Source organism: Neoarius graeffei, chromosome 5 (assembly GCF_027579695.1).
Source record: "Neoarius graeffei isolate fNeoGra1 chromosome 5, fNeoGra1.pri, whole genome shotgun sequence".
Lineage (NCBI taxonomy): Eukaryota > Metazoa > Chordata > Actinopteri > Siluriformes > Ariidae > Neoarius > Neoarius graeffei.
Window position 1 is genome coordinate 100497591 of NC_083573.1, and position 26820 is coordinate 100524410.

General features: G+C 42.4%; 1 protein-coding gene across 1 annotated transcript; it reads right to left on the reverse strand.

Annotated features, from left to right (window-relative positions):
* Positions 1-14839: 14839 nt before the first annotated feature.
* LOC132886312 (C-reactive protein-like) lies at positions 14840-15756 on the reverse strand. Its single transcript, XM_060920863.1, has 2 exons — positions 15738-15756; positions 14840-15441 (listed from the first exon to the last, which is right to left on the reverse strand). Exons 1-2 carry the CDS (start codon positions 15754-15756, stop codon positions 14840-14842), a joined length of 621 nt encoding a protein of 206 aa, XP_060776846.1.
* Between the last annotated feature and the right edge of the window lie 11064 nt (positions 15757-26820).

Sequence of the window (26820 nt, forward strand, 5' to 3'; positions counted from 1 at the left end):
GCTATAAAAAGGGGTGGTTATAATTATCCTTAAGGCTATATACTGAAGAATTAACTTGCAATACAGATGTCTAGTGAATATACAAACAATAAAAGTTAAATAGGCATTCAGAATATACACACACACATACATACATACATACATACATACATACATACATACATACATACATACATACACCTATACATGCACACCTAAACTCAAGTGTGGATGTAAGCATATACATATATACACACACATGCAAGACTGGCTGTGTAAATAGATCCAACAGTAGAGAATATGTACAGCTATGGAACCAGATGTGCAGTTATCAAGTGCAACAAGAGTCAATACAGGTAGAAGGAGGGTGTGGGATCACCTGCTGGCAGAGTTCAGTAGGGTGATGGCTGTGGGGAAGAAGCTGTTCCTGTATCTGCTTGTTTTGGTCTGCAGACTCCTGAATCGCCTCCTGGATGGGAGGAGCTGAAAGAGTCTGTTGGCTGGGTGGGAAGAGTCTCTGAGGATGCTACGTGCCTGGCGCACGCATCTCTTCTTGTAGACTCCCTCAATGTCCGGAAGTGGAGCACCTATAATGCGTTGGGCAGTTTTCACCACCCTCTGGAGTGCTTTGCGGTCAGCAGCAGAGCAGTTTCCATACCACACTGTAACACAGTTAGTCAGGATACTCTCTACTGCACAGCGGTAGAAGTTGCCCAGGATGACAGCAGACAGGTGGTTTCTCTTCAGTGTTCTTAGGAAGAAGAGACGCTGATGGGCCTTCTTGATGAGGTGGGAGGTGTTGGTAGACCAGGTCAGGTTCTCTGAGATGTGGGTCCCCAGGAATTTGAAGCTGGAGACACGTTCCACCTCCATGCCATTGATGTGGAGGAGGGTGTGGGTGCTTTCCTTCTCCTTCCTAAAGTCCACGATGATTTCTTTTGTTTTGCTGGTGTTAAGGAGCAGGTTGTTGTCCGCACACCAAGCAGCAAGGTGTTTAACCTCTGACCTGTACGCCGACTCGTCGTTGTTGCTGATTAGTCCAATCACTGTGGTGTCGTCTGCAAACTTTATGATGGAGTTGGATCCATACATAGGTCTGCAGTCGTGGGTGAAAAGAGAGTAGATGAAGGGGCTCAACACACATCCTTGCGGAGTTCCTGTGCTGAGTGTGAGGGTGGAAGATGTGATGTGGTCTGACCTAATGTGCTGTGGTCTGTTGGTCAGAAAGTCCATGATCCAGTTGCAGAGGGAGGTGCTGATTCCAAGGTCTGTGAGTTTTGTGATTAGCTTGGCAGGGATGACAGTGTTGAATGCTGAGCTGAAGTCCACAAAGAGCATTCTTGCATAAGTGTTTTTATTGTCCAGATGTGAGAGTACACAGTGCAGCGCTGTGGAGACTGCATCCTCTGTACTCCTGTTACTGCGGTAGGCGTATTGGTGTGGGTCGAGTGTGGGGGGCAGACAGTCTTTGAGGTGTGCCAGGACCAGTCGTTCGAAGCACTTCATCACTATAGGAGTAAGTGCCACTGGGCGGTAGTCATTTAGGCACTTTGGGGAGAAGTGTTTTGGCACTGGCACAATGGATGTTGATTTAAAGCACGCCGGTACTACTGCTTGGGCCAGGGACAGGTTGAAGATGTCCGTGAATACACCTGAAAGCTGCTCAGCACAAGCTCTGAGCACACGTCCCGGAATACCATCAGGGCCCGCAGCCTTGCGTGCGTTGATGCGACTCAGTGCGTTTCGGACGTCTGTGTGTGAGAGAATGAGCAGCTGAGGGTTAACAGAGGGTGTGATCTTTATGGCCTTTTCTTTGTTGTCCTTATCAAAACGGGCATAGAAGTCACTGAGCTCATTTAGGAAGGACACATCTATGGTGGCAGATGAGATGTTGCTGTTCTTGTAATCCGTGATGGCCTGGATGCCCTCCCACATGCACCGGGGGTCGTTGTTCGCAAAGTGTTCCTCCACCTTGAGCTTGTATTCGTGCTTGGCCTTCTTGATGCCCCTCTTCAGTTCTGCTCTGGATGTACTGTAGGCGAGTGCATCTCCCGATCTGAACGCATTGTTACGTGCTTTCAGCAGGAGCCGCACTTCCCTGTTCATCCAAGGCTTCTGATTGGGGTATGTGGTGATCTGTTTTTCTGTGGTAACACTGTCAATAGTGGTGTTGATATGCTCTACTACTGCGTAAGTGTAAGAGTTAATGTCTGTCTGGGAGCCACAGGTAGCCTGGGAGGCAAACACTCCAATATGTGTCGTTAAACCTGTCCTGGAGTACTGAATCTACCCCCGCTGGCCATACCTTAATGGTCTTCACAGTTGGTTTCACACGTTTGATGAGTGGTGAATAGGTGGGGGTGAGGAACAAAGAGAGATGGTCAGACTGTCCGAGGTGGGGAAGGGGGGTAACCTTGTAGGCTCCAGGTATGTTGGTATACACATGATCCAAGGTTTTGTTGTCTCTGGTGTGGCATGAGACATGTTGATTAAATTTGGGAAGTACAGTCTTTAGATTGGTGTGGTTGAAATCGTCAGCTATGATGAATGCAGCCTCCGGGTGTGCAGTTTGTTGTTTACTGATGGCTGTATGGAGTTCAGACATTGCTCGTTTGCCATCGGCATCCAGGGGTATATATGCAGCTGTAATGATAGTAGATGTAAACTCTCTCAGCAAATAAAAAGGTCTACATTTAACCAAGAGAAACTCTAGGTTCGCTGAGCAGTGGCTTTCAACAATGACAGAGTCTGTGCACCAATCTTTGTTGACATAAATACACAATCCACCGCCTCTTGTCTTACCGGAGCCGTCAGCTGATCTATCTGCTCGGAGAGTGTGCCGCCCGACTAGCTGGATAGCATTGTCGGGTATCTCGCTGTGTAGCCACATTTCCATGAATATCATGACATTACAGTCCATAATCCGTCTATTGCTTGTAATCCGAAGTCGTAGTTCGTCCATTTTGTTTGCCAGGGACCGCACGTTTGCAACAAAAATGCTGGGTAAGGAGAGTCGATGTGGTGTTAGCTTTAGCTTAGCTCTCACCCCGCCGCGTCTTCCCCGCCTTTGTTTACGGTCCCTGCGCCGCCTGCGAGTACTTCCTGTCGGCTTGGTAATCCCTGGAGTGTCCGGTGATCTCCGTAGCTCAGGGAAGAGATGAAGATTGCTGATAAAACTGTCCGATGGTTGAAATCTGATGTCCAGAAGCTCTTGTTGGGTGTATGATGTTAGGGAGATGCTGTTCTGTACGAACAGACCCGAACAGAGTATGAGAAAAACTACTATTATATACTATTATATATATATTATATATTATTATATACTATTATGGGCGGCACGGTGGTGTAGTGGTTAGCGCTGTCGCCTCACAGCAAGAAGGTCCTGGGTTCGAGCCCCGGGGCCGGCGAGGGCCTTTCTGTGTGGAGTTTGCATGTTCTCCCCGTGTCCGCGTGGGTTTCCTCCGGGTGCTCCGGTTTCCCCCACAGTCCAAAGACATGCAGGTTAGGTTAACTGGTGACTCTCAATTGACCGTAGGTGTGAATGTGAGTGTGAATGGTTGTCTGTGTCTATGTGTCAGCCCTGTGATGACCTGGCGACTTGTCCAGGGTGTACCCCGCCTTTCGCCCGTAGTCAGCTGGGATAGGCTCCAGCTTGCCTGCGACCCTGTAGAAGGATAAAGCGGCTAGAGATAATGAGATGAGATGAGATATACTATTATATACTAAAATGTTGTGGGAGTTAAGGGAACGGCTCTCTCCTGGCTCAGCTCTTATTTAACTGATCGCTATCATCATGTTGATATAAATAGTGATATTTCTAGATGTACTGAGGTAAAGTTTGGTGTTCCACAAGGTTCTGTCTTGGGTCCACTGCTTTTTTCTTTATATATGTTACCTCTGGGTGATGTTATTCCTAAACATTGTATTAGTTTCCACTGTTATGCTGATGACACACAGTTGTGTTTCTGCAAAACCTGATGAGAGACACCATCTTAATAGAATTGAGGAATGTGTAAAGGACATTAGACACTGGATGCTTATTAATTTCCTTCTGCTTAACTCTGACAAAAGTGAAGTAATTGTACTAGGACCACATGCAGCTAGAAGTAAGTTTTCTGATTACACAGTAACTCTGGATGGCCTTTCTGTTTCTTCATGTGCAGCAGTAAAAGACCTCAGAGTGATTATTGACCCCAGTCTTTCATTCGAAACTCACATTGATAACATTATCTGGATAGCTTTCTTTCATCTCAGAAATAGTGCTAAGATAAGAAATTTAATGTCACTACGTGATGCGGAAAAACTAGTTCATGCTTTCGTTACCTCCAGGTTGGATTATTGTAATGCCTTACTGTCTGGATGTTCCAGTAAGTGCACAAACAAGCTCCAGTTAGTTCAAAATGCAGCAGCAAGAGTCCTTACTAGAACTAGAAAATATGACCACATCACCCCTGTCTTATCCACACTGCATTGGCTCCCAATCAAATTTTGTCTTGATTATAAAGTACTACTATTGACCTTTAAAGCACTGAATGGTTTCGCACCACAGTACCTGAGTGAACTTCTGCTCCTCTATGACCCGCCACGCCTACTTAGATCAAAAGGTGCAGGCTATCTGCTGGTACCTCATACAGTATAGTGAAGGCTACATCAGGGGGCAGAGCCTTTTCTTACAACACCCCACAGTTATGGAACAGCCTTCCAAGTAGTGTTCGGGAATGAGACACAGTCTCAGTGTTTAAGTCTAGGCTGAAAACATATCTGTTTAGTCAAGTCTTTTGTTAATGGTGTTTATGAGGTAAAGGTGTAGATCTGGAGGGTCCTCAGACATAGAGTATTTTGGTAAACTGGGATGTATGGATGCTGTCAGTCCCCACTCGCTTGCTCACTCAAGTTTGTTGACAGTGTAGTGGCTGGCTGCTTTAAGTCCTGGGGCTCCCTCATTCCTGTGTTACCTTCTGGCACTCCCCTTTTAGTTATGCTGTCATAGTTAGTTGCCGGAGTCCCTCCTTGTACTCAGTGCAATACGTATACTGTTCCTACTTATTCAGGTGACATTGGGCATACCTAACAACCTGTGTTTTCTCTCCCTCTCCCCCCCCCCCCCCCCCAAATCTGTCCCTCTGAGTTACATGGTGGTCCTGGGATCGAGATGCTGACCTCTTCTGCTCCTCGGACCTGCTTGATCCATCCTGGTGCCCTGTGTCTGGTTGGAGTCTCATTGCATCGCTCCTGTGGAGGACGGCACCATGAGGACAGTTGAAAGTCACACTTGGAGGATGCTCTGGACTCTTACAGTAATGCTTTTATGTCTGAGGACTACAGTTGACTTGCTAACTTTAGGACTGCAGTTGTCATGAACAGTTTTGCACTCAAGTTTCCATCAATGAAGAGTTTATAACATCAACGAAACTGACTTCATGTTAAAACTGTTAATGTTATAGTCATGTTGTCTGTTTTTGCCCAAATGAGGATGGGTTCCCTTTTGAGTCTGGTTCCTCTAGAGGTTTCTTCCTCATGTCATCTGAGGGAGTTTTTCCTTGCCACGGTCGCCACAGGCTTGCTCATTGGGGATAGATTAGGGATAAAATTAGCTCATGTTTTAAGTCATTCAAATTCTGTAAAGCTGCTTTGCGACAATGTTTATTGTTAAAAGCACTATACAAATAAACTTGACTTAACACCATCTTAGGCTGGAGGCAGTCCTACCTAGCTTCCTGCCTGAACTCCACTCTGCCTCCCGCCAAACCACCGCAGCCTTCAGCCAGCGAGTTTCCTGACCTCTCTCACGTGCCTCCGGAATACCTTGATTTAAAACTCGTCTTCAGTAAGACCCGAGCAGTGTCCCTCCCTTCTCACAGACCCTATGACTGTGGAATCAACCTCCTGCCTGGGATGGTGCCACCCAAAGGATGACTCTACTCTCCCCCGTCGAAAGGCAAGCCATGGAGAAGTATATCTCTGAGTCCTTGGCAGCTGGGATCATCCACCCTTCCTCTTCTCCAGCGGGGGCGGGATTCTTCTTCATTGAGAAGAAAGAAGTCGCTCCGCCCCTGCATTGATTATCGAGGACTCAACGCCATTATGGTCAAGAATCGCTACCCACTACCGCTCATGACCACGGCCTTTGAACTACTCCAGGGAGCCAAGTTATTTACCAAGCTGGATCTACATAATGCCTACCATCTCATCAGGATCAGGAAGGGAGATGAGTGGAAGACAGCTTTTAACACCACCACCGGTCACTACGAGTACCTCGTAGTCCCTTTTGGCCTGACCAATGTGCCAGCAGTCTTCCAAACACTTGTTAACGATGTCTTAAGAGACTTCCTCAACATCTTCGTTGACAAGTGGAGTCAGACTCTCTCCTGCTCAGTGGTCAGCTCTGATGTTTGTGTTACTGAACTCAGAACAGAAGCTGGATGAGTTTGATTTGAGTAAATATGACCGATGAGCGATGTCTTCTGAAGCTGCTGCCGGTGGTCAAAGCCTCCAGAAAAGCTGAGTGAGTGTTTTTATTTTTATTTATAAATGTATTACTGCATGGCTTGTTATTTTAATGTCACACTGAACTGCAGTGTTTAGATTAATGCTTGTTCATAGTGACTCTAATCTTCTTTAAACAAACCTCTGGTACTTTTACAGGAGATGGTTTCACTTTTTACACTGACAGGTTATTAAACCAACCTTTTGACACACGTGAACACACCACCTGTACTCAGGTCCACTCCAAACCCCCAGAAATCAGAGGTGTGTGTGTGAGCAGAGAATGATACACACCAACTGTTTTACTGTCTGTTTGAAACTCAACACACAACCTTGTGTTCAGTTCAAATAATTACATCATATTTTTCCCCAAATCTTGACCTCCAGCAGTAAAACAACCCCAGTAAGAAGTGTCCATCAAACCCCACCCTGACAAACTCCTGAGCAATCAGAGAACTCCCTCATGGACAAACAGTTTGGTGCTCTGGAAAATCAGTGCAGTGTGAAACTAACCAAACCAAATGACACTAACACACTGTGTGTGTGTGTGTGTGTGTGTGTGTGTGTGTGTGTGAGAGAGAGAGAGAGAGAGAGAGAGTACTGTGTGCATAGACATATAAACATAGACGCCGCCTTCTGCATAGAATCATACGTCATCCTCGCCGCCATATTGGATGTGGCAAAGTGGAGATTCTTCAGCCGTCTCTGGTATAGCGTCTAGACAGTAGCCGAGAATAAAGATGCCTCATTCATGTGCTGCATTTAACTGTACCAACAGGTTTACCATCCAAACGAGATCACATGGGATTACCTTTCACAGGTGAGACTGGAAAAATACTTTTCATTGTATTTGGTCATTATAACATAATTTTACGAAAAGATTTTTCTGACTTTGTGGCTAATATGAAGTCTTGCGCATAATAGCCGCTCAGTGAATCCTGTCTCCAAACAACGAATATAATATAATTTATTTCATAGCCCACCCAACCAATTTCACCACCAGCTGTCAGATGGTGATGGCACACTCAAAAATAGAAGAGATTGGAAGCATGTCAGACTATGAAGCAATCACATGGAGCAATCCCATTGTAATATGGTTTAATTGAATTTTTTTCCATATAGCACTGTATATTGCAAAAATTGTTTTTGGTGACATTTTATAGCCTATCTGCATGGCATTTAATGAAAGTGATGCGGAGACGGCACGACACGGCTTCAGCAGCGTAAGCACAGCACATTATTCTACACGATCCCCACTGAGCTCCAAAACATGCCTTGATGTGTAGATATCGTTAGTTGCCTACGATAGTAGCAGCGGAATAAAAAAAAAAAAGTTTCCGATAGCTTGATTCCAGTATAGGCTTGCTGCATGTTGAGGAAATTTAGGTCACACCTCCCACGGAATACTGACGGGTATTTCGCACACTATTTATAACCATCACATTAAAAGTTATACATGTTGTTTTGATGCCTGTTTGTTTCCCAAATATATACATGTGTGTGTTAATGGGTGAATAAAAGGCATCGAGTTAAATATTATTGTAGAAAAGGGCTTTATGAAGTTCAGTCCATTTACTTGCATTGGTTTACGGGGAAGATTTGCCACATCAAATATGGCGGACACTCTGACGTATCCCAGCAACGGGGCCACCAGCTCAATGCGGCGTCTGTGTTTATATGTCTATGACTGTGTGTGCTTAGTTTGTAGAAACTTGAACACAGATCAGAGTGGAGTGTTTGTCGGCTGCTCGCTCTCACACGTGTGTGTTCTGTCCATGAGCTAATGGTGTGATAATAAATTGTAGCTGAGAGATTGTGGAGTGCAGAAAGACGTCGCTGCTCCTGTAAATGTGATGATGTGGCGTCCTGTCCTCTGATTTCTGTGTGTGAGAGAAACACACTCACATTTCTGTTCCATGGTAAAGTTTAGCTGGATTATGGCTGTGTTTGTGTGTTTGAGATCAGTGTTCTGATATTTAATCATTTCTCTTCTAGTCTATGTGAGTGTAAACTGACAGAGGAAAGCTGTAGAGTTCTGTCCTCAGTTCTCAGATCAAACTCCTCCAGACTGAGAGAACTGAACCTGAGTAACAATAACCTGCAAGATTAGTGTGTGTGTGTCTGTGTGTGTTCGTGTTCACAAGTGCGCTTTTGCAGCATGTTTCATTGTTTCAGTTCCAGTAATTTTTCAATGAGGTAAAGATAATTTCAGAATAAAATGCTAAGGTAGTTTAAAAAATGTTGAATTGATTAATTTGCTGTTTCATCAATAAAAATCAAGTTGTTCTGGTCCTAAGGTTTTTGTGAGGCTCCAGAGGACGTCAGCCTGAGGTTAGTAAAGGTTATAAATGAAAGTCTGTTGAGCCCATGTGCTGTTAAGGAACCAGAAACACTGGGTTTTACAGAAACATCTTGTGTGTTTCAGCAGTTGTAAATTGCTTTAGGACAGATAAGGAGACAGCAGGAATCTATCACTCCTTCACCAGCACCACAATCACTGCAGACTTGCACTCACAGTCGAAGACAGCTTTAAAAAAAAATTACTATTAAACTGTATATTCTACTCGAACTTTTCATCTTGTTTGAGCCAATAAATACCATGAACAACCACATAGGTTTAGGTTCTGATTATGATTTGGTGTTCAAGACATGGGCGTCTGTGGAGCTTAATTTAAGCACTGACTGAAATGGAGATAAACATGCTCATCTGCTGTTAGCAGCAAAAGTCATGGCGGCTCAATCACCAATCAAAGTCACACTTTCCCCTTCAGAGCTGAAGGATATATTTATTTCTACTTCATACAATATTTGTTAGGGGCATGGTGGTGTAGTGGTTAGTGCTGTGGCCTCACAGCAAGAAGGTCTGGGTTTGAGCCCCATGGCTGACGAGGGCCTTTCTGTGTGGAGTTTGCATGTTCTGTCTGCGTGGGTTTCCCCCACAGTCCAAAAACATGCAGGTTAGGCTAACTGGTGACTCTAAATTGACTGTTGGTGTGAATGGTTGTCTGTGTCTATGTGTCAGACCTGGTGACTTGTCCAGGGTGTACCCTGCCTTTTGCCCATAGTCAGCTGGGATAGGCTCCAGCTTGCCTGCGACCCTGTAGAACAGGATAAAGCAGCTAGACATCACGAGATGAGACAATATTTGTTCGTGTCAGGATTTGGGACTTTTCTCATTTTGCTATACCTCTCATCCACCACTAGATGGACTCATTTTGCCCTTTTGTGTTTATTTTGCTCTTGCTTACACCTGTCTTGTTAGCATGGAGGTATAGACCCCTTCGCAGTAAACGTCATTCATACGAAAGCGGAAATTGCGTGCGCAGCCTGGACCCAAAAAAGACTCAGAAATGCCTAGTTGTTGTGTTGTCGGGTGTCAGAATCGTAGCAGTGATGGGGTTAAAATGTTCAGAATTCCAGCAGGATCTCACCCATTCCAAAAAAATCGCCGACGTCTATGGCTACAAGCCATCAAACGTGTAGACTGGGATGAAAGCACTATCAAAAATGCGTGGGTTTGCAGCGCCCACTTCATCACAGGTAAGATCAGGCTATTTATTAAATCTTTCTTTTTTATTCTTTCTAGTCTTCGTTTATTGATGTAGCAAAATACTTTGGTAACGTTTGTCTGATTAGCTGGGTCATAGTTACACAATGTAATGAATATTGTTAGCATGTTAACTTAGCTTTGCATGCAATTTTGTTTGTAGGAGAGGTCTCGCTTGACTCAAGCAGTCCAGATTTTGTGCCATCATTATTTGTGTATGCTGAAAATCACAATTTTAAAGCAAGGATGGAAAGGTAAAATTGTGTGCCCTCACTCTAAATGCCAACTTACGTTGACTGCTCTAACCTAGCTCCCGCCCCGTTCAGTTTCATTTCTGCTCTCTGCCTCTCGCTTTTTACGCAGCTCTGATTTCTCTTAGCTGCACTCTTTACAGTACACTATCATTCCTTTCATGCCATTACCTCCTGCAAATTGCTGTTTAGTGTTGGTATTTGCTGTTGTAGCTAAAGCCACATTGCCATCACATCACTGGCATAATTTGATTAAAACAAAATGAATATGAATGTCCCATTGTTAATCAAGTTGTACATGCCCGCACATAACATAATCATATGCGTCTAAAGACTTGTAGGCACAAAGTTTTTCGTGGGTGTACACTGAAGTCTTGTCAATAAGGTACGAGTATATATCTGGCCATTGTATACCAGGGAACTTACTAACATTATCCATCCACTCTTTAATTAAATGCAGATCCGGTAGGCGATGTCCACTTGTTAGAGTTAACTTATTTATGTAGCATTCTCGATCTTGTAACGACAATTGTTTGGCATAATCTGACAGCTCATAATGCCGGTCTATGGGCAGCGCCATTGTTTCTGGGTCCAGGCTGCGCGCGCATCCTGGCAATGGTCGGTTTGTTTACAAACATGCGAAGGGGTCTATATATTGTGTGTCTAGCCTGGTGCTCTTTGCTGAATTCTACATTCTGCTGTGCTCTTGAGAATAGAAGCTTTGAGTTTGTGGCCTTTTGTCTGCTCTCAGTCCCCTCATCTGTGTTTTTGCTCTGTTTTTTTTTTTTTTTCTTTTTGGACTGTTTTATGTGCTGCCTGTTTGGACTTCCTTTTGTGAACTCTGTTACTGAGACCTTGTATGGAACCTGTTTGGTGCAAAACTTGCATCATTTGGAATTTGCCAGCTCTAAAGTTCTGCAACTACTTTCGTGTGATGTTTTTTTCCCCCCTCTCTTGACACTTGCAGACAGTTCATCCATTGTGGTGACTCAGGGGTTCTTGCACTATCTCTCAAGGCAGTGAACTGAGTTCAAATCCCTGTCCACCTGATGGTCAGGGCCGTCGACAGGGGGGGACAACCAGGTATTTTGTCCCGGGCCCAGGCATGAGGGGGGGCCCAGAACTGGTCCCTCATGAAGATGCCATTAATCATTCTGTTTCATTTCAAAATGTGTTGATTTGGGGGAGAAAAATGTGCTATATTTGCATTCAATGAATGATTTCTGGTTCTTTTGCCTTTATTGTCTTCGAAAATAGATTCAAGAACCCACCTACCACCCCTATTGCAGAAATGGTTTGGTCTTTGATTAAGGCGCCAAATAACACGGCACTATTCCATCATAACGCTTCGACAATAAGCGTGCGAGCCCGTTTGCCAACATGCACAAGTCAGGAGCAAAGAAAAGAAAAGAAAAGAGAAAAAGAGATGAAGAAGCCAAGAGCCTCAGGGGCTCACTGCATAGATATTTTAGAAAAGATTCAGATGATGCAGCAGGTGGTGAAGGCAGTGGGGCAGCTGAGCCAGGTAAGACACAGATAACTTTTTTCCAGCCCCGTAATGTAACCCCAGCATGCGCGACGCGCCATTCATAATTATAAAGTAGGGGATAGCAGGGTACACTGAGTGAACACTGAAATGCACAAGGCATTGAATTATTTCATAAACATATCAGTTTAATAACACTGTGTTGCATATATCTCAATGAAGCAAAGAATAGCACATTGGCTCGCAATCATATCCAAATGTTTTAGGCACGCTTGTTGAGCTGCGCTGAGCTGGACTCCGGTTAGCTGAAAGCCCGTGGAAAGCTGCCTCTTGTTAATTAAACCTTATGTTGTTGGAAATCATCCCGTGTAGATACGACGGCATGTGAAATTGCCAGCTAGATAGTGTTTAATGTAACGAATGGGCTATAAATGGGGTGTTTTGAGGTTAGTCTGTTGCAAAACATTAAACTTTCGCTTAGACTGGATACTCTTCAAATAATTCCCCTTGCTCAAGTGAAAAATGATAGGCCTGTATGAAAAGCGCAATTAATGAAAGTAGCCTAATAAGCCCTAAATGAATAAAACAACCTCTGTTTTATTGTTGTTGCTTACACGTTAAGATTTTGAAATCTTTTCGGTCCAGTTCTATATCCAGGGAACGTTGTAATCCTTTTGGTTTATCCGTAATAAATGTGTCAGCCCCCAGGTCAGATAGGCTAATGTTACGTGGTTGGGAGGGTGTCAATTTTTTTTGTAACATTCTAAATCGAGTACGGAAAGGACGTTTATGAAAAACAAGACAAAAAATACACTGAAAAACTCACTGTACACATCACTAGTGCTGATGCTTCTATGTTCAGATTTTGGGAAAGCCATAACTCCGTTCTCATTGAGGCCCAGTTCCATCCCGTAAACAATCATTTTGGTTTATCAACTACCTGCGCTCAAACATGTCACAGGAGAGGCTCAATGGGCTGGCTATGCTCTATATAAAGCACGAACTTGCAAAGAAGCTGGACTTCAATGACCTTATTGACGACTTTGCCACAGCAAAAGTCCGGCACATTGCATTTCGCACCTGAATAGTTGCAGACTAAGGAAATGTTCAAACTGTAAATATGTTGAAATGTTGAAATAAAATGGTTGACTGTTATAATGGGCTTGGAATACCTGTTATTTAAGGGTTGGAGTGAATGGAGACTGTGAAAAGAGGGGTTGGGTGTGGGTGGTTGCTGTGTGGCGATGTGCATGCGCGCATATGTGTGTGTGTGTGTGTGGGGGGGGGGGGGGGGGGGGCACTCAGATTATTTGGGGGGGGGCCCACTCAGATTATTTTGTCCCGGGCCCAGCCAAAGCTGTCAACGGCCCTGCTGATGGTAACACGTGCACACAGTTCTCACAACACACTCTTCATATGATTTTCATATGACAGATCCTGAATCATGTACCTTAAAGTTCTGGATACTTTAGAGCCTCTTCAAGCCATGATTTTGCTACCAAGAAGGTTCGGCACTTGTCTTTTGGCATTTGAATCCTTAGTGATAAACAATCTCTGTAGATAAAATAACACCCTGTTGAAATTAGAATAGCTGAACAGGTATGTGAAAGAAATACCCTTTTCTGTTTTTGATGCGTCCATTTGCAGGCAGTATAGCATGACCAATTTGTTGATGTAAAATGCATTATTGTGTTAAAAGAAAAAAGGTTACCCTCTGTTGCTCAACAAAGCCCATAAGTGACTTTAAATCTGTATGGAGCGTGTACAGTGAGTATTGAGCTAATTTTGGGGCTGTTGAACATTGAGATACTAAATATTTGAGGTTGAGGGATTTATTCTCTGCCATTTGACCTTTGTCTGTTTGGGTGTTTTGCCATTGTTCACATTTATTTGTTCTTGGTCAAGTCTTTTATTTAATAAATTGAATGTTGAGTTTCTCACTGGATTGCTGACTACTGTATTTACTGTTGACTGTATTTAAAAAAAAAACCTTGGTGGATTTCTTGCAGTGCACCATGTAATCTTCTATAAATTAGTTATCATCAACCTAGAAATTTAACAGTAGATAATGAGTCAGTACATGAAAGAGACATAAGGATGAATTTGGAAGTGTGTTTGTGACAGCAATGCCAGGCTACACTAAGTTTTTACAGATCGACTCGCTGCAACCTGGGTAGGTCTCTAACTAAATACTCACACCTAGTGGTGAAAAGTAATATTAGGGTATCAACGAGGGCTGTGTCTTCTGTGACCAATTCAGTGGAGGTGTTCATATCTAGTAGGTCATTACTAGTGTTTGACAAACTCAGACTTTTGAATTCCTTTGTGTTTTTTGTTAGGAAAATTACACAATACTTCTGCTGGATAAACTAAGGGTCTTTTTTTCGGGGGGGGGGGGGGGGGGGGGCAAGTGATGCCCCTGTGACCTAGTAATGATTAAGCACCACTTAACAGGCCACACCCCCTACAACAAGCACTTGTAGTGTTGATGTCAACACAAAACATGATCTCTATTCGTATTATCCCCCAATGCAGCATGGACAATTACCTGTTAAACATCGGTACCAGATCATCATTGCCAAAATCTAATTACATCAGCCAGGCCTAACAGTTATCTTAATGAAATGTTGGGACATGGCTCAAGATTAGCACATGTACAATTTCTTAAATTAATACAACCCCAAGTATTGTATCAGATTTAGTCAAAGAATTCCTCTGACAATACAATTTTTATGATGCATAGATTTGACGTTAGACAGAAGAATTAAAATGGAAAGAAAAGGAAACTCAAAACTAACATCATACAAATAACACCTTAACACTCCTCTGGCCTGTTTTTCTGTGGTGACGAATCAACAACTAGGTGACAACTTGGACTGTATTAATATGTATTTTAATTTGAGATGCAGAGGTTCTCCTTTCAGTCTGAAAATAGATATTTCTCTAAAAATATAGATTTTCTACCTTAATGATTAGTCAGTAATTATAATCACATCGTTGATTAGACTTGGAAATCAAAGGATAGAATTTGAGAATGAGGTGTCAAAGTAACTTTTTAGCGAGCCATTTTCCCAACCAGCTGAATGGCATTTAGTCCGACACCTGAACCACATTCCCAAAGATTTGGTACTGGAGAGAATTCCAGTCAAGCACATTCCCAATTGGAGCTTCGTTCTGCTTGTTATACAGCAGCTCAATCTGACCTGCACTCAGTACACTATCCCACATTTGTATATCTGAAATTTCACCCACGGAGCTCTGCTTAATATCAAACTTGCCCACATACGAGTCAGGATCCTGTCCAAGAATTATAGCTCCACCTGAGACTACCTTATGGCCACGTCTGTAGATTTTCAGCAGGCTGCAGTGTCCATTCACCCAAAACGCAGTGGCTCCAGTGCTCGAGTCCCAGGTGGTACACAGGTGAGTGGGGAATGCAGACAGTGGTGGTAGAGCAAACAATGCACCATCACCACTGCTTCTCAGATAAAGAGAGAGAGTTCCATTTTCTTGCCACACATTGAGTTCATCAACTTGCTGAGTGCGATAAGCGAACAGGATGGTCTCTCGCTGGCTATTGAGTTCAGTGGCGACACGCATGCAGAGCATGAAGGCCTGCAAATTCAGAGGTTTCTTGGGAGTGATGCGCACATAGGCAGTGTCCGACTCACTTGGGAACAAAAACATCTTACCTAGTGGGGAACAGTACAATTGTGTCCAAACCACTGGGTGCACTTCTGGAACCTGTTTTTATTCATTTCCTGACCATAATGAACAAAATCAGAGATAACTACAGGCTTAATTGCTCCACAGAAGATGTGTGAGCGTTACACATGCAGCACGGAGTTTGTCTAAAACAGAGATGTGTGGGATTCCATGTGGTGAAACAGAAATGCCTTCGCCCTATCACCCTGATGATGCAAGTTTGAATTTCTACAATGCCACAGCCAGGGGTGAAAGTAAGCCGGTTCTGGCTGGTCCGGCGTACCGCTAAAAGATTTGGCCATACCGGAAAGAAAAATATACTGTCTCTGGAGGAAAAAAAAAGCACTTTCAGCATAATAACACACCTGCTAACATCAATTTACCAAAAGCAACACGTTTTCCTCAATATACATTGCATATAACTCATTCTGACCTGTCTCTGAATTATGTCTGAAGTGAATTCCTTCCGTGTTTCACTCGACAGACAGCGTGCGAGATAGTGCGTGGAGCCGGGGCGCCGCTAGGGGGGGAAAGTTAGGACGATTCTAAGGGCCTGGCACTGACAGGGGGCCCTGTGAGGGATATTAATATTATTTTAATAGTATTGCCTTGTGTAAGTTTTTGAAATAAAATATTTAATTTCATCTGTTAAAATATGCAAATTATACATGGTTATGATTTGCTATCACATTTTCCTTGAATTATTTATGATATTGTCATTTCACCCCTCCTCCCTTTTTAGTAATAGTACAGTCTGATTGTGGGCGGGGACAGTGAACTGTGTAGCTCCGTGTGTGCACAGCGCCGCTATTAGCGCAGCTCAGATCGGTTGTCGGTTTCTCTCCGCGCGCAACAGAGGTGAACATTCTAGAAGTTGCTAAGCAGGAGCAGGAGTGCTGGTGGTGAGATAAATTATGAAGTCTGGATATCAAAAACGGAAGGAGAAGCAGCAGAAAGCTGAAAGGGAGAAAAAGGGTCGACAATTGGTGACTCGGTTTTTCCCAGAGAAAGCTCGCCTATTATTCACTGACACTCGATGCCATTACAGCATGCTAGCTAATGATAGGCTATAGATTTCATTTTAACCGAGTTGGAATATCAAGACAACACTTTTCAATAAGCAGTGCAGTGTCATTTTATTTAAATACTTCACGTTTATTGCCATGGAAGATCTGATGAATGTAATGTAGAAGGTCTGCACAGAACTAGCTAAACTTGTAGAGTAAACTAGCCTACTGGGCTAATACGTGAGGTAAAATATTCGGCTAGCCTACATGATACTGGTGCTAATAACTGGTTTCAAAACTAATGAGGTGCCCTCAACATCCACAGATTCAGCCTCAGGAAAAGGACCCCAGCCCTCAACCCAAATCCTAGGAGAAGGAGGTGAGCAATACAATCCATGAATAAAGGATTTAGGGTTAAAAACTATTTTAATTGCTAGGCTACAGTAAGCAGCATTAGGCTATTAAGACTTGCAATAAAATGAAAAGACATTTCTTTTTTTTATGAGCAACTATTCTTAGGTAACTTAGTATGGAGTTCATTCAATCAAAATGTTCATGTGTTAAATCTCGCTGGGGTACACGCTGCAGGATCAAGTGAGGAAGTGTCAGCTTTTTTTGGCTTCATCAATTGTCTTTACAAATTTGTAAGTGCCAGTCCAGAACGATGGGCCATATACAAAAAAACTACCGGCTGCTCTCTCCACAGCTTGTCTGACACTCACTGGAGTGCAAGAATTGATGCTGTTAAACCGGCAACAGTCTATTCAGTCTAATTCTGACAGTTCTGCATTTAAAATGTTAATATACCAAATAATTGTATCACCTAAACTTGCTCAGCAGCTGATCACATGCATAGTAAAGTAGAAGTGCCAGCAAAAACAGACTTCAAATTCAGTTGCTTGCGCTTGAAAATTTTACTGGGGGGGGCCCTAAATTGTAATCTTCCATAGGGCCCAAGATTTCTAGCGGCGCCCCTGTGTGGAGCCCACTGCTTAACCATCTTGCGCCAACGTGCGCAGCTGGTATCCAAAGTGTTTTAGTAGACAGACGTTTGTTGCAAAGTCTCCCAAATAAAAACAACATATACAGAAACATATGTTGATGTTTCCATATTCTATTGCAGAGCATTTTTTAACATAGTTACTGGGAGACCAAATGGTCTCCCAGTGGCCAGATTTGGTCTCCTAGTCAATGCCAAACCAGCTTCACTGGGAGACCAAATTTTAAACCAAGTTATGTCTTATCATTTGGTTCAATCAGTTGCAATTAATTAACCAAGTACCATGTAAGTATACATTTAACAAGGAAAACTTAGCACTGCATTAACTATGTTGACATTATGCTGGCTGAAACGAGGATTCGTAATGCGGCAATTTGCATCACAGAATATGCCGCAGCGGTGCAGCCGCATGGACTCTGGGGCCTGTGATTGTATTGCCCAGACCAGTTGGTCTCCTAGTGGAAAATCCTTAAAAAATACTCTGATTATGTGTGCAGTGTTTCGCTGGACAAACAACGAGCGAGCTACAGCGCGCATACGGCTTAGCCAGATCTGTTGCTCAAATAACTTCTTATCCAATTTAATACAACTCCCCTTATCCCATATTGTTCCATCTTATTCATTATTATATCATGATTAATAGTATCAAAAGCTTTTTGAAGATCAATAACTATCCCAGCGACATATTTCTTATCATCTATAGAGTTACTGATTTCTTCAATTGATTCCATTAGTGCCATCTCTGTTGATCTATTTGCTCTAAATCCATATTGGCTATCACTGAGTAGTTTGTATTTTTCAATGAATTTATCTTATCTGTTATTGAATAGTTTTTCAAGAATTTTGGAGAATTGAGGAATTAAAGAAACAGGTCTGTAATTTGTGAAGTTGTGTTTGTCTCCAGATTTATACAATGGAATTACTTTTGCTATTTTCATATTACTTGGAAATGTACCGATTTGAAATGACAAGTGACAGATGTATGTTAATGGTTTAGAAATCCCCCCAATAAAAGTTTTCACAAGTTTCATATCAATATCATTGCAATCTGTGGATATTTTATTACTACATTTATTAACTATATTAATAATTTCCTTCTCATCTACTGGTGTAAGAAACATAGAACAAGAATTCCTCTTTATAATATTATCTATACAATCATCATTTGTTACCGGATCAGAGATATTTTGAGCTAATCTTGGTCCAACATTAACAAAAAAATTATTAAAACTATTAGCAACTACATCCATGTTATAATTTTTGATACCTTTGTCATTAAAGTATTTAGGGTAATGTATTTGTCCAGAGCCATCTTTAATAATACTATTTAATATATTCCATATTCCTTTAATATTATTTTTGCTATTATATATTAATTTACCATAATAATCCTTCCTACATCTCCTTATGATACTCGTTAACTTGTTTTTATATTTTTTATATTTATTTTCTGCCTCTTTGGTTCTTAATTTAATAAATTCTCTATATAGTGTTTTTCTTCTTACAGGCATTTTGTAATCCCTTAGTAATCCAAGGTTGGTCATTATAGTTTTGTACTATATTGCTTCAGTGGTCAATTTTTATCATATAATAATTTGAATATACTTAAAAAGTTATCATATGCTCTATCAATGCTATTCTCTCTGTAAACTGATTCCTAGTCTTGTATTAATAAATCATTATTTAATGCAAACATGGCTTCCTCAGTCCTAACTCTTCTATACTTAAGTTTATGGTCTGTCACATTTCTCTTATGATTACAGTCTTAAATTGTAAAACCTGGTAGATGATCACTAATATCATTGATTAATATTCCACTTATAATGTTATTATCTACAGTATATCATTGGTAAATATATTATCTATTAAGGTAGCACTATGGTCAGTAATTCTGGTGAGTCTGGTAATTTTTGGGTGAAGACTCATACTGTACAGGTATTAATAAATTCTTCAGTCATACTGTGCTTATTAGGGTTCAACAGATCAATATTAGTATCCCCACAAATGAAGATAACTTTTTTATTATCTACTGTAAATGTCTTTTCTACCCAGTCCTTAAATGCCTCTATACTAGTTTCTGGCGCTCTATATATACAGCTAATTAATACATTTCTACTTTTTTCAATATTAATTTCGATTGTTAAACATAAGTTATCAATCACTGTTGTCATGCCATCTATTAACTTATAATTTAAATTACAGTCCACATACACCGCCACTCCTCCTCCACCTTTATTTTTCCTATTTATATAATTAAATTCATATCCAGCCAGTTCAAAATCCACTCCTTTCTCCAGGTCAATCCAGGTCTCTGATATGGCAATTATGTTGAATGGATGAGTAAACTGACTTAAGTATTTCTTGATGTGTTTGAAGTTAGCGTACATGCTTCTGCTGTTGAAGTGTATTATTGATAATTTTCCCACAGCCTGAGTGGACTGATTGTACTGTTCCTCTGTGTAATAGTGGCAATTGTCATTAATGGTTGAAAAAAAGTTATTGTCTGGGTCTATGTCATTTAATTTCCTAAATCCTGTCCAATCAGTCCCCAGAATTATCAAGTGGGTAAGGCGAGGATTAACCACCGCCTTTACTCTAAATTTTTCCCCTCGAAATAGAATGTGGACCGACACTAAAGGGTAGTTGTGAACATCCCCGTGCACACACAACACCTTCACCAATTGTGCTCTCCCCAATGCCTCGTCTTGCACCAGGCATTGGTGGATTGAGGTCTGATTACAGCCGGAGTCCACCAAAGCCTGATACGTATCCCCTTGGATACTCACCGGTATGTGATATGCTCCGGCCCAATTGAGGGTGGTCCCTGGTGCGTCAGGGATCTGGACCACCGCACCCACCTCCATCACCGAGCACTGATGCTGGAGGTGCCCCGGTTCCCCGCAGGTGGATAAGGCGCCATACCATAAATCCAGGGACCCGGGTTCGATTCTGACCCGAGGTCATTTCCCGATCCCTCCCCATCTCTCTCTCCTGCTCATTTCCTGTCTCTACCCTGTCCTATCCAATAAAGGTGAAAAAAGCCCCAAAAAAATCTAAAAAAAACCCAAACATTTTATTTTAGCTTTTACATTTACTCTCACATGCGCACACACAAGAGTTCTGGTTGGGGGAGAGCTCCCTTTCTCTGCTCTCTCTCTCCTTTTATAGGGCGCGGTCACTGGGGAAGACACACACAAACAGGTTAATTCACATCAGGTGCAGTGATTCTACCACTTACCTTCCCTGACTCCACCCTCCATTCACAGACCGATGCTTGACCATGCCCCCGCTGCCACAATATTCTTTCTCAGCTCTTGCCCATGAGTGTCTTGCTCTTGATCCAGTAGCCCATTTCTCATCAGATTGCTCTTGTTCCTCAACACCTGACACAGACCTTATTCAACATCCAAGCCAGTTTACATCTTATTTTTCTGTCTCTCAGTGATGAAGTAGGCATTACACACCCTCCTTAGACTTGCCTCAATTAGGGCACAAACCCTTGACCTCCTGCACTAGGGTGCACCAAATCAGCAATGTTATCAACTGAGCTATCCCACAGCTACTCTTTATCATGGAAAGACAAACCACTGCATGGGCTGTACCACTGGCAGAGAGATGATGTGGCTGATATTGAAACATCCTACCAGTAGCTAGATAAAGCTGGACTGGAAGATGGCACAGAGGCACTAATCAGAGCTGCACAGGAACAGCCCCTAACAGGCAGAGAGAAGACGTAGCTGATATTGAAACATCCTACCAGTAGCTAGATAAATCTGGACTGGAAGATGGCACAGAGGCACTAATCAGAGCTGCACAGGAACAGGCCCGAAGCACAAGCTCAATAGAGGCCAGGGTCTACCACACGAGGCAGGACCCCAGGTGCAGACTGTACAAAGATGCCCCTGAGACAATCCAGCACATAACAGCAGGGTGTAAAATGCTGACAGGAAGAGTGTACATGGAATGCCATAACCAAGTGGCTGGCATAGTGTACACAAACATCTGTGCCGAGTATGGACTGGAAGTCCCAAGGTCAAAGTGAGACACACCTCTGAAGGTGGTTGAGAATGACCAAGCTCAGCTCCTGTGGGACTTCCAGATACAGACAAACAAACTGGTAATGGCTAACCAACTGGACATGGTAGTGTAAATGACTCTTATTGACGGGATCTAAGCAAGTTAACTACTTCCTGGAAGTTTTATTTTTGTTAGTGCCTTTACATTTTTGGGTCTTTTATTTTGAAGCCCTTCTGCCGTACTCTCATCTGAGAGTCAGCAACTTGCCCATAGGGCGCGGAATGGTCAGGAGACATCACAAGGCGGCGGTTGGTGACAACTGGGCTGGGAATGGTCTGGAGTTAGGTAGTGACGTACTAGGAAGTGAGGGTGAGGGAATGGAGGAGTCAGGTAGGAGTGGGGAAACAGGTAGTGTGTTTTCTTTGGATGAAGTAGGGCTTGCGGCGAGGGGAAAGCACAAACGAAAAAACCCAAGTTGCACGGAGGATAATTATTGTGAGGAAGGAAAAAAAGCAAGAGTTGAGAGGAAAGAAGCCGAGTATAAAGTTTTGGTGAAACTGCTAAAAGAAGGGACGAACTTCGATGACTGGAGCCTGGCTCTGCTAACGGTAGCATTACAGAAGGCGTTTGGTGAGGTGAGTGCCAAAAAGATTAGAAGTGGACTGTTGATGAAGTGCAAGGATGAGGAACAGCAAAAGCGCGCAATTAAGGTAAACAAATTAAATGGCTTTGAAGTCAAATGCACAGTGGCGTATGACAGGAGACTGGTGAGAGGGGTGATCTCTGGCATTCCACTATCTGAATCGGTAGATGTTGTTAAAGAAAGTATCACCAATGTTAGGGTGAAAGAAGCAAAGAGACTGAAAAACAAACGTGATGGGGTGTTAACCGACAGCCTTTCCATTATGATTGCATTTGATGAATCTGAACTTCCCAGAAGAGTGCTGTTGGGATATATGAGCTATGATGTGAGGCTATACATTCCCACTCCGCTTAGGTGCTATAAATGCCAAAGATTTGGCCATGTAGCAGCCATCTGCAAGAGTAAACAAAGATGCAGTAAATGCAGTGAGGGACACGAATATGGACAATGTGATAAGGATGCTAAATTGAAATGCTGTAATTGTGGGGGAGAACACAGTTCTGCATATAAAGGCTGTGAAGTGAGCAAAAGGATGCAGGAGGTACAGCGGGTTAAAGCTACTCAAGGATTGACATACGCAGAAGCAACGAAGTCGGTGAAAAGGGTGGTAACTAATTCAAACACACCAGAAGTCAGAGAGAGGAAACAGTGCGAAAAGTGTGAGGTCATTACTGAAGATACAATGATTGTTTCCAAGAGTGATTTTGTTTTGTTTATAGCTACAGCTATCAACTGCACTGCGCAAGTTGACAGCCGCACTGAAAAACTACAAATCATTGTCAAAGCAGCCAAGAGGTTTTTGAATATTAAAGAAGACATGCAATGGGAATCAGTCAGGGACGCCCTGAACCTGGCTGAAAGCATTAGTCAAGATCAAGGATGTCGTGGTGGATCTGGATAATGGGATTGACCATATTGCAATGGAATGCCAGGAGCTTGATAGCAAATGGTCAAGAATTTAAAAATTATGTTGACTGTATGAGTATCAAACCTGGTGTCATATGCATTCAGGAAACCTGGCTAATCCCAAAATTGGATTTTAGTATCAAAGGATACTCCTCAGTTAGGAGAGATAGGGAAAATGGCAGGGGCGGGGGAATTGTTACATTAGTACAAAAAGGTATCCAATTTAGGGAAATCAAAAGGGGGAATGAGTTGGAATATTTAGTATTAGAGGTCTGGACGGGTAAAGAAAGTATGATGATTATAAATTTCTACAACCCCTGTAGGCAGTTGGATTTGGGCCAGTTGGGAGAAATTTGGGAGGGCACAAAAGGCAGAGTAATGTGGTGTGGCGACTTTAACGCCCATAGCATACTGTGGGGAGATAGGACCGATGGAAATGGGGATGTACTGTTAGAATTTATGGATGGGGAAGGGATAGTTTGCTTAAATGATGGGTCAGGGACTAGATATGATATGGCAAGAGGATCAGAGTCAGCGATTGACCTCACGTTAGTCACAGCAACATTGGCAGAAAAGTGTGAATGGGAGGTACTGAAGGATAGTACTGTGGGCAGTGATCATTTCCCGATACGGATTCAAATAGGTATTGAAGTGGCAGTTGAGTGAGAAACTTTAGCTGAAAAATGGGTCTTGCAGAAAGCTGAGTGGGAGAAATTTAAAGAGGTTAGTGATGATATGCTGGCAGATATAGATATAAGCACAGATGTTGAAACACTAAGCTTGAACATTACTGCTGGTATACTTAGTGCTGCAGGGTCCACCATTCCAAGGACTAAGCCTAGAAAACTAGGAAAGATAGTTCCTTGGTGGAATAATGAGTGCAGGCAAGTAGTAAAGGGACGAAACAAAGCATTTAAGGTACTGAAAAGAACACATAATTTTCAGGACTTAATTGAGTATAAAAAAGTGCAAGCAACTGTGAGGAGGACTGTAAGAACGGCCAAGAGGGAATACTGGAGACAATTTTGTGATTCAGTGGGCCGTGACACCCCAGTGGAGAAAGTTTGGGGCATGATAAGGAAAATGAAAGGGAGTGGGAAAGAATATGGCTATCCTGGGCTGATGGATGGTCAAAATATTGTCATTACTAGTAGTGGTAAAGCAGAGGTAATAGCTAAGACACTGAGTATGGTACATAGCTCAGATAATCTTAGCCCAAGGGAAAAAGCAGCAAGAGCTGAAACAGTGAGGAAATTCCAAATTAATACAAAGCGTGTAGGTATACTTGAGCAGGAGCTGGATATGTTATTTACGATGACAGAGCTGAATAATGCACTTAGGAAGCTGGGCAAGTCTTCTCCTGGAGGTGACAGGATTTGCTATGCTATGCTGGAGAATCTATCTGTTAAAGGGAAGGAAATACTTCTCTCTCTGTATAATAAGGTTTGGGAAGAAGGAAGAATTCCAAAAGGATGGAAGGAATCCATAATTGTCCCCATCAAGAAACCTGGCAAGGACCCGCAGAATCCAAGTAATTATAGACCCATAGCCCTTACCTCTCAAATGGGAAAGACTATGGAGAGAATGGTTAATGATAGACTAACATACATTGTTGAATCTGCAGGCTTACTCAAACAATATCAGAGTGGTTTTAGAAGGGCTAGGAGCACTGTGGATCCTCTAATCATGCTGGAGGATGCTGTGAGGAGAGCACAGGTGAATAAGGAATCTGTAGTGGCTGTCTTTTTTGACCTCGAAAAGGCATATGATTTAATGTGGAAGGACGGCCTACTGATTAAACTGCACCAAATGGGGCTCAGGGGCAGAGTGCATGCATGGGTTAAGGAGTTTCTGACTGACAGGAGAATAATGGTGAGGATAAATGGGGTAATGAGTAAGCAGTATATTACAGAGAATGGAATTCCACAAGGGAGCATTATTAGCCCATTATTGTTCTCATTAATGATTAATGGTATTTTCAAAGATGTGGAGGGTTTTGTTGAAGTTGCATTATTTGCAGATGATGGCACCTTATGGAAGAGAGGGAGAAATGTGGATTTTGTGACGAGCAAGATCCAACAAGCAGTGCATCTAGTAGATGACTGGGCTACCCAGTGGGGATTCAGAATCTCCATTGACAAAACCAAAATAATGATATTCTCAAGAAAGAATCGTATTAAGGATATTCCTGTTACAATTTCTGGAAGGGAGCTGGAAAGAGTAAATTCATTCAAATATTTGGGTATTTGGTTTGATCAAAAGCTTACATGGAGTCAACATATCCAAACAATAGTGGATAGAAGCAAAAAAGTGCTAAATGTGATGAGATGCTTGTGTGGAACGGAATGGGGAGCAAGTAGGCCTGCGCTGAGAACTATATATATTAGTTTAATTAGATCTATTTTTGATTATGGGAGTATGGTTTATGGGTCTGCATCCAAAACATTATTGAAAAAACTTGATGTTATACAGCATCAGGCATTAAGAATCTGCTGTGGAGCTATCAGAACCACGCCAGTTGCAGCCATCCAGGTGGAAATGGGGGAAGCACCTTTGTGTCTCAGAAGAAAACAGCTAGCTGTTGTATATTGGGCAAACTTGAGGGGGCATTGTGCTAATCACATGAGTCAGGCAGTTTTGCAGCAATGTCAGGAGCGGTGAAGCACTAAGATAGGGAGCTTTGGTTGGAGCATTAAGGATACAGTGACAAAAATGGGCCTCTCAGAACTAAAATTAAGTCCCGCAATACCACTTCCTGCTGTTCCGCCATGGACTTTTGAAGAACTTGATGTTGACTTGGGTATACTGGAAAATAAGAACCAAGATGATTTTGACAAATACTGGGTGCAGAATTATCTAATGGAGAGGTATGAGGATTGTCTGAAAATATTTACAGATGCATCGAAACAAACAGATAGTAGAGTTGGGGTGGGATATGTCATTCCTACATTGAAACATGTAGAAGGGAAAAGAATCACTGATGACCTGGCAGTATACTCAGGGGAATTGATAGCTGTGTGGCTGGCTTTACAGTGGGTTGAGGAGAAAAGACCAAGGAAGGTAGTGGTGGCGTCAGACTCCAGTTCAGCGCTGATCACTATCAAAACTGGACAATCAGAAACCAGGCAAGATATTGTCCTGGAAATTGTACATCTTGCAAGTAATCTAATGAAGTCAGGGGTTGGCATTACCTTTGTGTGGGTGCCAGCTCATATAGGAGTCTTGGGGAATGAAATGGCTGACAAGTGTGCAAAAAAAGCGACTGAACATCCAAGCATAGATATGGCAGTAAACGTCAGTAAAGCAGAAGTGAAAAGTATGGTGAAACGCAAAGTTAAAGGAGAATGGCAAACGTTGTGGGAGGATGGGCTGACTGGCAGGCAGTATTATAACATTCAAAAAAAAGTAGGAGTACTTAGGCCTACGAGCAGGAGCAGGAGAGAGGAGAATGTATTTTCAAGGATGAGATTTGGACATACCAGTTTGAATAGTAATCTACATCGAATACAGAAACATGCTGATGGTAACTGTGTTTATTGTGGTTATCCAGAAACTGTAGATCATGTTTTAATACAATGCCCAAGGTACCAGGAAAACAGGCAAAGGCTAATAGAACAGTTAGAGAGAGAAAAGATTCAATTTAATTTGCAAGATATTTTACAAAGGAGTACTGGAGAGGTTTGTTTAAATTTTGTTTTTAGATTCCTGAAGAACACAGGACTGTTTCATAGAATTTAGAAGAACAATTTAAATTTTTTTTTCCCTTTTTTTTTTCTCCCCCCCTCATATTATT